General features: G+C 44.1%; 1 protein-coding gene across 2 annotated transcripts in view; it reads right to left on the minus strand.

The window, feature by feature from the left end:
- Nucleotides 1-2,431: 2,431 nt before the first annotated feature.
- The window catches only part of mpp7a (MAGUK p55 scaffold protein 7a), a 179,506-nt gene continuing 169,902 nt past the window's right edge, over nt 2,432-12,035 (minus strand). For both annotated transcript variants that reach the window (XM_050057012.1, XM_050057013.1), the window contains exon 17: nt 2,432-6,495. In XM_050057012.1, coding sequence (XP_049912969.1) covers nt 6,316-6,495 — 180 coding nt within the window. In that variant the 3' untranslated portion in view covers nt 2,432-6,315. The remainder of the gene's footprint in view (nt 6,496-12,035) is intronic.

Here is a 12,035-nt window from a genome sequence, read left to right on the forward strand (position 1 = left end):
AGGTTAGGCGACCTGATTTTTTGGAACTTCATCAAGCGGAGGCCCGTTGAATCCTCCAGCGGGTTGCTGGTTAGAGGCTGGGCTTCTCAAGAGCCCCCTTTTACCACCCCCGCCGACCCCCACCCCTCACCCCCCAATTCACGTAGCCACTGTTTTCAAAGGTCCAGTGACATCTGAGTTAGTAATTTGGCACACAGCTGTAGCAGGACACTGGGGTTTAATTGGGCTGCACTGCTCTGGTGGTTTCAGCAGTAACTGGATTCAGGCCCTTTCCTTCAATCTTGATCCAACAAATCTTCAGCGTCTCTCAGGAGCTCATACTCCATCTGGATGTAACAGCGCCGGAAATTCCAAGAAACCCAAATATCGCTTGGCTAGGGAGGAAAAGTTGGTGCATCGATAAAAGCAAAATGCAATGCAATAGAAAACAGACTCATCGAATTTATCATGATGTACATGAAGCATGTGACTCAAACGCCCACTGAGGTTTCTGCTCCACTGAAGAGACGGAAAACCAGCGGCAGCTGAAAACACCACTCTAATGTTCCTCAAATCAATACATGATACAGACATAAATGTCACATTTTCTGCATCATTTTAATCCATTTGAGGTTTGACTCACACTTTTAATTGTGTCTTCTCATTGTGCTCTCTTCTTCTAGTTCAGTGGCATCTGTCTGAAGATATAGCACCACCAACTGTTTATCTTGAAGCACTAGGGCTGCCCCCGACCAAGAATTTTCCTAGTCAACCAATAGTCGTCTTTTAGGGCCATTATTTGACTATTCGCCAACATGTTTACGATATTAATGTTATTATTAAATTATATATTTTGAGTGGGGCAACACAATGGTTTAGCGTTTTGCTTCAATATATTTGCATTGTTTTGTCTCTTGGATGGGTGCTGCTTTCAGTCAGTGTTGATTTCGTTGATGAAAACTTTGATGAAAATCTTTCATCAACAACTTTTTTTCCATGACGAGAACGAGGTGATGACGAGCTAAAGATAGATCTTGATAATAAAGACTAAAACAAAATCTATGTTTCATTTTCGTTGACGAGATGAGAGGACGATGTTAGTGGTGCACTATCGGACACTGAAAGCAGAGAACGGCTGTGCTTGCCACAGGCTGGTATACTCCAGTAAATAGTCGATGCCAGGATGTTTGGCTAGCCAGCAATAACACTCACACTGGAGCAGCGTCAGCCATCAGTGTGAGTTGTGGGCTGTAATTCAGCAGTGAATAATCAGCTGTGTGTGTCTGACTGTGGATGGTGGAGCTGCTGAATGGATTTGTGGAGTTTGTTAGTAGCAGCGGTGGCTGTTAGCAGCTAGCTCCACTTGCAGGCTGCTGAATGGCAGCAGAGCAAGCAGCCGCCGGCCGCTGGTCTTCACAGCTGAACCCCGAAGGACTCCTCTCAGTCAGGACTGTGTTGGGAAGATTTCTGGGTTGATGGTGTTTGACAGGCAGGTAGGAAGCTCAGTTATCTGTGAGTGTAGCTGTGCTGTGAGTAAACAGTCTGAACGCAGATCAGGTTTCTCTGGCAGAGATGAAAGTTTAGTCTGAATCACCAACTCTGGTCATGAGTTCAAACCTCCAGCTAAGTTATTTTTCTGCATCTTAACAGTCAGATGGATTAATTTAAAGATAAAAAACATGTAGAAAACATAACTAAGTTGACTAAAACTGTGACAGATAATAACGACTAAAATGTGACTGAAACTAATAGGCATTTTTGTCTCAAGACTAAGACTTAATCTAAAATAGCTGTCGAAATTAACACTGCTTACAGTCCGGCGCCCAGTTGCTACCTTTTTATAAAGCCCTGACTTCACCTGAGCACTGTGGGGGTACACGCCTATAAACGTCCCAAACATAGGAAATAAAAGACAATAAGAAAATACAGGCAGCATGAGGAGTCTCTGCAAAAAAATACACCACCATAAATTTCCTCCAGTATACCTTTAAGGTTATTTTTCTGATTTTTCGTCCTTAGCTAAGAGGTCAGATTGTAGAGTCACAGGCCAACTGAGCAACCAGGAAGCCAAAGATCTATTTAAATCCATTAATTAAAGGTGATTGCAGTGTGGGAAAAAGTGCCCAGGTATCGTCAAAATCAATTTCATCTGTGACGGCCCCAGCCGGTGATTGGCATTTACTCTCTTGTGCTGTCATTTACAAGATGAAAGGTGTCAGCTCTGTTTACACAACTGCACACTCAGGACTGAACTTCTGTGGGAGCAGCTGAAAGATGTGGCTGGAATATTCTTCTGAAAACCGAACAAAGATAGATGTGAATGGCACTCAAGGGCACAAATCCCAGACACACTGGAATATTTTTCTCATACCGTTCCACCTCATACATCACCGCGCTCACTCTCCGCTCGCTTGAATTGATTCAACACCTTGGAAATACAAGTTTAGTTGGATTTTCTTTAATATAAAATGTAGCAGTTATCAAGAATAATGTCAATTCATACAACAGCATTTCATTTACAGCACGAAATTAAAAATATTTTCCAGAGACTGTACAAATCTGATTCTGATAAAATAGATGACAGCGGGGTAAGATATGAAGAGGTGAACACGTAAAATAATACATAAAAAGGGAACACTAACATGAGTAAAAGACTAGGGGGCAAAGTAAAGGAGTTACAGGAGGTTAAAATCCCTTTAAAATGTGTGTTATCATTAGTTAACAGCATAAACAGTCATATTACCCTTTTTAAAATGGACGTAAATCAAATATATAAATATAGTAAGTGGAAAAGGGAGAATAAAAGAGAAGTAAGAAATGCGGGCGATGCAACCTGAGCTAGAAATGGTGTATGTGAAAAATTCATTCTTACAGTATGTAGGCCAATTTAAAAAAAAAACATTGTTACAGTATAAATTTGACATTTTGAGAAATACTCACTGGCTTTCTTGCCAAGTTTAATGAGAACACTGATACAACTCTCATTTCTGTATGCTGAGTATGGACCAAGAGTGCGTCGTGTTTCCAACCCATTGTAGATGAAACCACGCCCACTCCTGCTCGACAAAAGCAAGCCGCTAAGCGTCCTGGCCCAACAACTGGCTGCCAGCCCACTCTTGGAGACGTGTATCTGCATGACACTTCACTACAAACCTCGCCCATGAGTACAAGATGAACCCACACCTACGGACAATTTAGAGTCACCAATTAACCTGCATGTCTTTGGACTGTGGGAGGAAGCTGGAGCACCTGGACAAACGGGGAGAACATGCAAACTCCACCCAGAAGGGCTCCAGGAACCCTCTTGCAGTGAGCCCACAATGCTAACCACTGAATCACCGTGCTGCCTGCTACAACGCAACGTAGAAAATAAATATATGAGGCCAAATGTAGCAAAATTTGGGATGTAAATTACAAAAGTAACAAGATGTAATGATTCCCAGGAGGGTTCCCAAACATTTTACCAATGATTTTTTAAAAACTTTTCAGTTACTTTTTTGGTAGTTTAAAGTGGGTGGGACTATATTGTGTTACAGCCAAACATTATTACACATGCACTTCCCAGGCATTTGAGCATAAGCACACTGCTAACGCTTGCTAACTTTACTCGCTCGTTATACGTTCTCGCCGCCAACTTGCTGCATATGTCCACTGCCCCCTCGTATCTCCTTAAAAGCAGGATGATCAGTTTGGATGTTCCGCGACCTTCTTTATGTATCCATGTGTCTTGTTTACTAGGGTTTGCCTCCCCAGTAGCTGGCAGCATTTGAGCTACAGTCATTAAAGGGAAACCTTGCAGATTTTCAACCAGCTCTGTCAGCACAGCGTGGGCAATGTGTCCAGATGAGCGGTGTTTGCCCCCCACCGGTGTCGCCACTCATCTGCTAGTCTCGCTCACCAGACCTTTCTCAAGAAAAGAAAGGTCTGGCTGGGCCGACTCTCACTTTAAGATTGGAGAAAAAAACGCCCCGGCTGCTTGTATTTCTTTCAACCAATCACAGTCGTTCTGGGCGGTGCCATAGCAACGGTGCACTTGCAAAAATATTGCCGGGGGAAAACAGGTTTTGGTGTAACACGCCCACAAAAATATCACCTACAGGACGCAAACCATGGCAGAAAAATGGCTACATCTCCGCAAGATCAAACACTGCAAAAGTTAGTAAAGGACGTGTTGAAAACTGCAACCGGAGGTGGTAGGGCGGGACTTCAGCGGGTGGCTTGTTCCACCCAATGAGAGGCTGATCTATGCAGCGAACTTCCGCCCACTCAGACTACTCATCTGCTAGCAAAAGGCCGGCCGATAAAAATTAGCAAAGTTTCCCTTTAACTACCCATATGTAACTGTTATATTTCACAGACATGGACCTTCCGTGGCTGGACCGCCCCGACTCCCTGACGGATCAGCAAACTTTATGGCTTTGTAGTCTGCGTGAGGTCAGGTGGAGGGGTACATCCATGCATGTACTAGCTAGCCAGCAGCAGTCTCTTTCCATAGCGCTGGCTAGCCGTAAGCTGGCAGCAATTCATGGGGCCTTGTCAGCATGCAAAAAGTGGGCATGGTTTCATCTGAAGTGGGTTGGATAGACAACAGCTGCAGCCAAGGCTGGAAAGTGATTAGCTTAGCTTAGCATTAAGACAAAGCATGGGAAAATAACTGCTCTGGCTCACTCTCCAAAATTAAAAAATATGTGTACCAGCACCTTTAAATCTTATAAATAAATATCTTTTTCAAAAACAGAAACGATAAGTTCATAAAACCACAACTTTAGAGGTGCTACTGAACATATTTAGGAACACTGGACAGAGCCATGCTAGCCATTTCCCCCTGTTTCCAGTCTTTATGCTAAGCTAAACTAAGCGTCTCTTGGCTCCGGGTCAATAAATATTGTATAGACATGAACGTAATATAGGTATTTTATTTTACTCTTTGCAAGGAGCAAATTGTGCTTTAAAGTGTAAAATATTTCTCTTCATCAGTTTTTCACTACAACAGCAGCAAAGAACCGAAGAACTACCAGGACTGTATGATTGTTAATGATAAAAAGTACTGCCAGGATTAATGACGAGCTGCTTTGAAAATCAGTCAGAAGTTAACAAAGAAAAGTACTGAGTAAAAATGAGTAAGTTAGACTGGGAACAGGAGACTCAAATTAGCAATAAACTTCTAATGCTCATAAAGTCAGGAGCGGCTACTTAGCATTTCTTGGAGTTAAAATCCTGGAAGTGTGCTGTGGACCCTCTATTAGCAGCCTCGCCGAAGCCATTTTTTATGTGAATAAAAATAAAGACTCCACCCTAATAAAACACAATTGTGAACATTTTCTTCTAGCAGACAGCCACAAGTGTCCAGTTCTGGGACGTTAAATGGCAGAGCTGTTATGCTGGGCACCTTCATGTGAAGAGTGGCTTTTCGAAACGCTCCTAAATGGAATATATAACACCTAAATAAAATGGCTCTGTATGTGCTTTGTAGGGGGAAAACTAGACTAGGGTGATGAAATCAAAACACTTGACTGAAAGAAGAGACGCCTCGGGTGTGAGGAGCTGTCAGAGAGGTGGCTACAGTCGAGATCAGGTTGCGTCAAAAGTCAAGATATGTATAGAAAAACGTTTGCAAAAAAACAACCGGAGGATATTAGAAAATATATTAATTTCTCTTAAATAAAATTACACTTACTGCCCTTTCTTAAGAGTGTACCTGATGATGTTTTGTTTGGAGACATGGAAGCATTATAGAAGCACAGAAACAGTAAGACAGAAGGCAAATATGTTTTCTTTTCCCCTTTTTCCCCTCAGAGGTTGTGTTCTTTTACAGACGTATGCATGTAAGTTCTCCACAAGAAGAAATATGTCAATCCCTTTGGTTTCTAATGGTCTAATGTTATAAACACACTAAAGACGGAGTCCTGCTTGGCGCGGTTACTGATGTGCTGGCAGGACTGCTGGTGCTGTGATGGTCCAGGCTCGTTCCACATTCTGGCTTGGACCGAGGAGCTCCAAGTCGTTGCCATGGTTGTGTGGCCCAGACTGAGACCAGGATCAATGTTAAAGGCCCGTATTCTGGAGAGAAGCCCTTAGCCTCAGCTCTGTCAGATCTGGTCAGACCTGGAGATCCACATCCAGACCACAGCTGAGGTCGAAATCCAACCTGATCTCAGGCGAAAGCTTATTTTTAGCTCTGTGCAGCTCAGGTGCGGCGACACAGCAGTCTGGCGCTGCCTTGTTTTATTCCCGTTATCCCCGAACACCAGCCACAGCCGACATAGAAAGATAAAAAAAACCTGCATATTTCTGTCAAAGCCCTTCCCTTTTCTCCTCTCGCAGTCTGTGTGGATCTCAGGAGTGAGTCCAGCTGACTGGAACCCAGTGAGTCTCCATCTCCACTTTCCTCAGCGCCAACCGCAACTCGCCGAAGGCCGCCGAGAGGTCATCGTTGACTATGACCTTGTCAAACAGGTGGCTGTACTGGGTCTCCATCGCCTGGGCTGTCCTCACCATCTCCTGGAAGTCTTCGTCCTGCAGTGTACGTGAGAAGAGAGCGAAGAAGACAGAGGTGAAAATGACAGAAAGCAGAAATGCATAAAACCAAAAGCAAAACAGTCCATTTGAGGCGACTGATCTGCTGCACAGAGAAAAGACTGGCCACAGTAAACAAGAGAGGGAGATAAATCCACGTACTGTAAACACAAATTACACGGCCATGAGCGCGCAAATAAACATAATGTGGGCCGTACGGAGCCCGTTATAACCTCCCAGAGACATGGTACCCACACATGAACCCTGGCACAGACCACGCACTAAAACCTCCCCATGCAACGACCAGACCTCAAGGAATTCTCATCATTTCCTCACACGGTTGTCCAATTCACAAAGAAAATAAAATATCCTCAAAATAAGCAGAGGACAAAACACAACCATCATTTCCCAAAGACAGACATGTAAAACATACATCATTGCCGGTCTGGATTTTATAGACATGATGGGGAAATGACAGCTTGTGGTGACGCTGTCCCATTGTCAGGACAGAGAGCTCACACTGTGTGAACTTCCTGCACAGCTGGCTGGAGCTGGCACTGGACTGGCAGAAATGGACATATGACAGAGGGAGCTTAGAGGCAAACATTCTCGAAGGGCAACAATCATACAGTTTCAAGTGTACCTGAAGGGGCGGAGTCAAAGGTGTGAGCTTGAGTCGGACTCAAACCACGAATCTGATTACTTTAGACTTTCTTTGACTTTTTTTCAACATATTCCACGATGTGTAAGTGCAAAAGTATAAAACTGATCACTTATAGAGAGATAGCAAACGTTAAGGCAGTAACACGGTCAATTAGATGGTAACCTGTGTGAGAAATAAAGAAAAAGAAAGGTATCGGTTATAATAATCATCCACTTATAGTGATCGATGTGACCCGGACAGACGTGATCACTATAGGACGTCTCCACTGCGCTGGCAAATGTCAAACAAGACAAACACTCTGCAGGCGCACAAATGTCTCTGTGAGGCTGTGATGCTCATCAAAAAGACTGACAGATGATGATGACAGATAAACCTGGACTAAAGCTGGACTGACTGACTGCCCCTCCTAGTACCACGCAAGAACAGCAAGAAACCTCTCTTCAGTTTAACAAGTACAAGAATATTATGTCTGTTTTTCCCTGTTATGTAACATCCCAATCTTGGGTTACTACAACTACGACACTTGTAATTATGTATTGTTAAAAAAAATGTCTTTAGTTTGTGAAAAACAACAGCAAATTACACATTTAAACAGCTCCTGAATACAAAAAATGTCCCCTGGGATCTATATATATAAATCAACAGGTGATTTCCTTCTTTTAGTAAAATCCTTAATGATTGTTTTTTTTCCACCTGGACCTTTATGCTCTGCCATTTCTCCTCTAATCATCACGCTGTAACCTGTGACAGGCTGTTATGATACCACAACTATCACACACTCACATATATGGAGTTTATTGTTGAGCAGCAAGCGTCACGTAGGTTTACATTACCAAAGGTTTATGACAAAACAACACCGACTCCTGTGAGCGCACGGCGAGAGAGGAGAGGGAGAGACGCTGTGCTGCTGCCAGAGGAGCCGCTGAATGAGTTCCCTCTGAGCGGTAAGTCACTAAAAGAGTCTGAGAAGTCCGCGGCTGTTCATAAAACATTCAGGACGCCACAGTTCATTCCACACGACTGAAGCTGCTCCTCTTTTTGGAACCATAGCGGAGTCTGTAAAAATTTCACTTTCAGCCCTCTTGTTGTTGCCGTGGGTAACAGTATGACATCAATATGTCAATAAGTTGAAATATCGTGAGTATCACAATATGAATTTTTCACATCATATTAAAAATAATACCGGTATTATCGTTAATGAAATAATATATAACCAAATATCAAATATCACAAATTGAATGATCAATTCAGAGTAAATGATACATAGAATGTGAAAAAATTGAGAAAAGACGGATCCAGGAGGATGTCAAGCAGATTTCAGTCGCCGGAGAACGAAGAGCCTGAGCCACACGGCCTCCGTTACACCATGTAACCTGGAAATACGACAGGCTACACAAACACACAAGAAGCAAAACTCTGAACTAGTACACAAATCACAAGTTAGGGTTAGTCTTGCTGCCTAGGTAGTGAAACATCCATCCATCCATCCATCCATCTATGCATCCATGCATCCATCCATCCATCCATCCTCTCCCCAGCAACGCTTTCCAGCTCCTCCTGGGGGACCCCAAGGTGTTCCCAGGCCAGATGAGATATGTAATCCCTCCAGTGTGTTCTGGGTCTGCCCCGGGGCCTCCTACCAGTGGGACGTGCCCGGAACACCTCCAACACGAGGCGCCCAGGAGGCATCCTAGTCAGATGCCCGAACCACCTCAACTGACCCCTTTCGACGCGAGTGAGACATCCCTTTAAAAATATTTGTGCCTTATCAGCACAGGAGGAGGGAGCTGCCTGAAATCCTTGCATGCTCACACAGAGGTTTAAACAGGGGTCCTCCAAGGGGATGTTTTCCAAGTCAATATGTAAATCAGCCGTCCAGTGTAAAGAATAAAACCACGTGCTAACGGTGAGGAATAGCCAAATAACATATTTTTATCAGGGTGGGAGTAAATATTGCCTATCTGGGGCTCCTGTATTCATAGATAGAGCATTCTGAAACAACCCAGGTATCTCTCCATGGTGGTCCCTCTGAGGCTTTCTGGTTTCAGCTGTGTGGGCCCTGGCTGATCCTGCCCACGGTGCAACAGCAGGGCTAAAGTGGCTGCACTGATTTAGCTTCATGTTTTTACTGGGAACACTCAACTTTAGATTTCTGGACAGATATGGTTTTATAGCGGACCTCTCTGCCAAACACACAATTATAAATACACACAGATGCACATTCATGCACAGGAACTCAAACACACACACACACATATACATATGCACCCACACGCATAAACAAGCAGGATCAAGCTGCGTGTGCATACAATGTGTACGCACATAAACAGCCTCGTTAAAGTGTAAAACTCCTAAACGGCTCAGTTTTTGGAGACGCTCCTTCCAGCCAGGAGTTACTTCAGAATGTTTCTGGTGGTTTTCCGCTTCATAATGGATTAGCTGCGCAGCTAAATATAAACACTCACTCGCTGTGACACTCAGCAAAAGCCCTGTTTTTGTTTTTTTTGCGCGGCTGTCTCATGTTTTTACCTCACAAAACCCAACCCATGTCCTCTCACATTCTGTTGTCTTCTGTGATGGTTTTATCAGGCAGTGTGTTGGAGGATGACGGGAAGAGGACGGGCTCGGAGAGGGCAGAAGGTTTGTTGGCCTGTGGAGAAAACTGCTCCACAGTGGGACTATATTCTCTGTCATCTGGAGCGAATCCCTGCAGGACTTCCACTATTGGACCTGGACCCACAGATGACCCCTTGTGTCTAACGCCAGGAAGACAACCCCTCTGACCTGTCCTGGCGACTGTACGAACCTGGGAGACTGTGCACTGTTTTGTGTGTGCAATCTTTCCATGTCCACCAGCGAGTCTCTGCGTCTGTCTCTCGTTAGACCATTCCAGGTAAAAGAACATTAATCACAGCAGGACGCCGCTTAAGGGACAGCGAGCTGGGCAGAGAGATGGAAAGAGAATCAAAAAAGCAGAGGAAGAAAATAATAAGATAGATGTAGGATGAAATAAAAGGGGCAGAGAGATGGATATAATGAAGGTAAAAGAGGCTAATGGAAAGCTGGGCAAGGAGGAGAGAGTGGATATTCTTTGGCGTCCACTGATCCGCGCTGGATCACTCTCCTCAGAGGGCAGTTTGAGCTGATGCCACTTCTGGAGGGCCAAACTCGAGAAGAAAAGCAGCGGGGACTCGTTTATCCCCGCTGCCATTAGATTGCTTAATTTCCACATGAAATGATGTAGCGTCTTGTGCCTGTTTAAGCACTTTGTTCGAGCACAGATAAATGGCCGTTTTCATTGCACAATACGAGGCTGTTGACTCTCACTTTGGTTTTAGCGCCGATGTTTGTCCACGCTGCACGTACTGCAGCTTTTAATCCATGCAATGTTTTTATGGCCTTTATTTTTATGGTTTATTTTATTTATTATATTTGTGATTTTAACTGCGGCCGTTTTACTGTAAATTCTGACTTGAGAGGAAAATCCACCTTCTGCGGCTGTAAAGCTTTTCAGCACTTTAGTGGCACAACACAGCGTGTGTCAGCCTCAGGTATCATCTTTTAAAACCACTACACACACCACGTCCTCAACGGAAAACCTGCTTTATTGATCCCAATAAAACACACCTGTCCTCTCTATTTAAAGTCCCCCTCCGCCGGAAAATGTCTTTTTCTTCTGTTTATGTCCCCTGAAGTGTCTTAGCTTCACTATACTGACTGTATCTGTGCAAAGTTTGTCACTAGAGAGGTGTTTCCATGTTCTCATCTGTGCACGAAATCAAAGCAAATCGCTGTCTAAAACGGAAACATATTTTGACAGGGGAACAGACTTCTACACAACAACAGCAAAGAAACCTGCAACCTTCAGCGCAGAGAGCATTGTTAGCATTAGCATAGTGAAAGTTTTAGCAGCAAACATGGCAGACTGTGCAGTTTTTGGATGTAAACTGGACCCTGGAGCTTCCTTCAAGTATCAACCAAAACCCCATCATGGCAGATATTATTATATGTTTCACAACCACTAATGCTGCATCAGCCGCTGCCAGTTAGCCTACAAGCTAACAACATAAACACATAAAAGATGCCAACTACACTTAGCATTCTGACACGTATGCTAGTTGCCAATTCAACAACAGACTCCTAATGTGAGTCTGTGTCGGACTGAGGCTCAAACATATATGGCTGAATCTCCCTGATGTTACTCCACATGGCAATGCCAGCCATCTTGATACCTACTGCTCTTTTATGGATCAACCATGGTTGTTTTATTAGATATGGATACCAGACCTCAAGACGGCGCTTCTTCAGACCAATGAGAATTGCTCCCTTGTCATATACAGGCCCCTAGGAACGCTGCGTAGCCTTGCAGCCAATTTTTACCGATGGCCACTCGCAGTATCACAGTGAAAAAATCCCCCTGGGACCCAAAAATAATTTTCACGTCTGTAAAACTGTTGACAGGACACCTAAATCTGTAAACAAGGTAGATTATCTCGGGATCTCGTGGATGGGGTCAGTGTGCGCCAGGCGAGTGGTCCGGTATCTGGGTATAATTATAAATCTATGGCTACATATGCCAAAAACATTTTTAGCTTCCGGGTTCACTCCCGGGGTATAGACCCCTTTAGGGCCGATGTCACGATGGCATCAGTTTGTTAGCTTGAGGCAAAACCTGCCTCTCCCCCACAGGGCTGTAGGCTACACAGGAGTCTTAAAATGTGTTTGTCTTGTTGTGTTATTGGGAGCCAGAATAGAAGGAGTCATGGCTCAAAACCAGCCGCCACTGCCCGTCAACAAAAACAAAGATGGTTAAATGTGATAAGACCAAAGGACTGGACGGAGGCCATCATCAAAAATGCTCACATGTGCAGCGCAC

Source organism: Epinephelus moara, chromosome 11 (assembly GCF_006386435.1).
Source record: "Epinephelus moara isolate mb chromosome 11, YSFRI_EMoa_1.0, whole genome shotgun sequence".
Taxonomy (NCBI): domain Eukaryota; kingdom Metazoa; phylum Chordata; class Actinopteri; order Perciformes; family Serranidae; genus Epinephelus; species Epinephelus moara.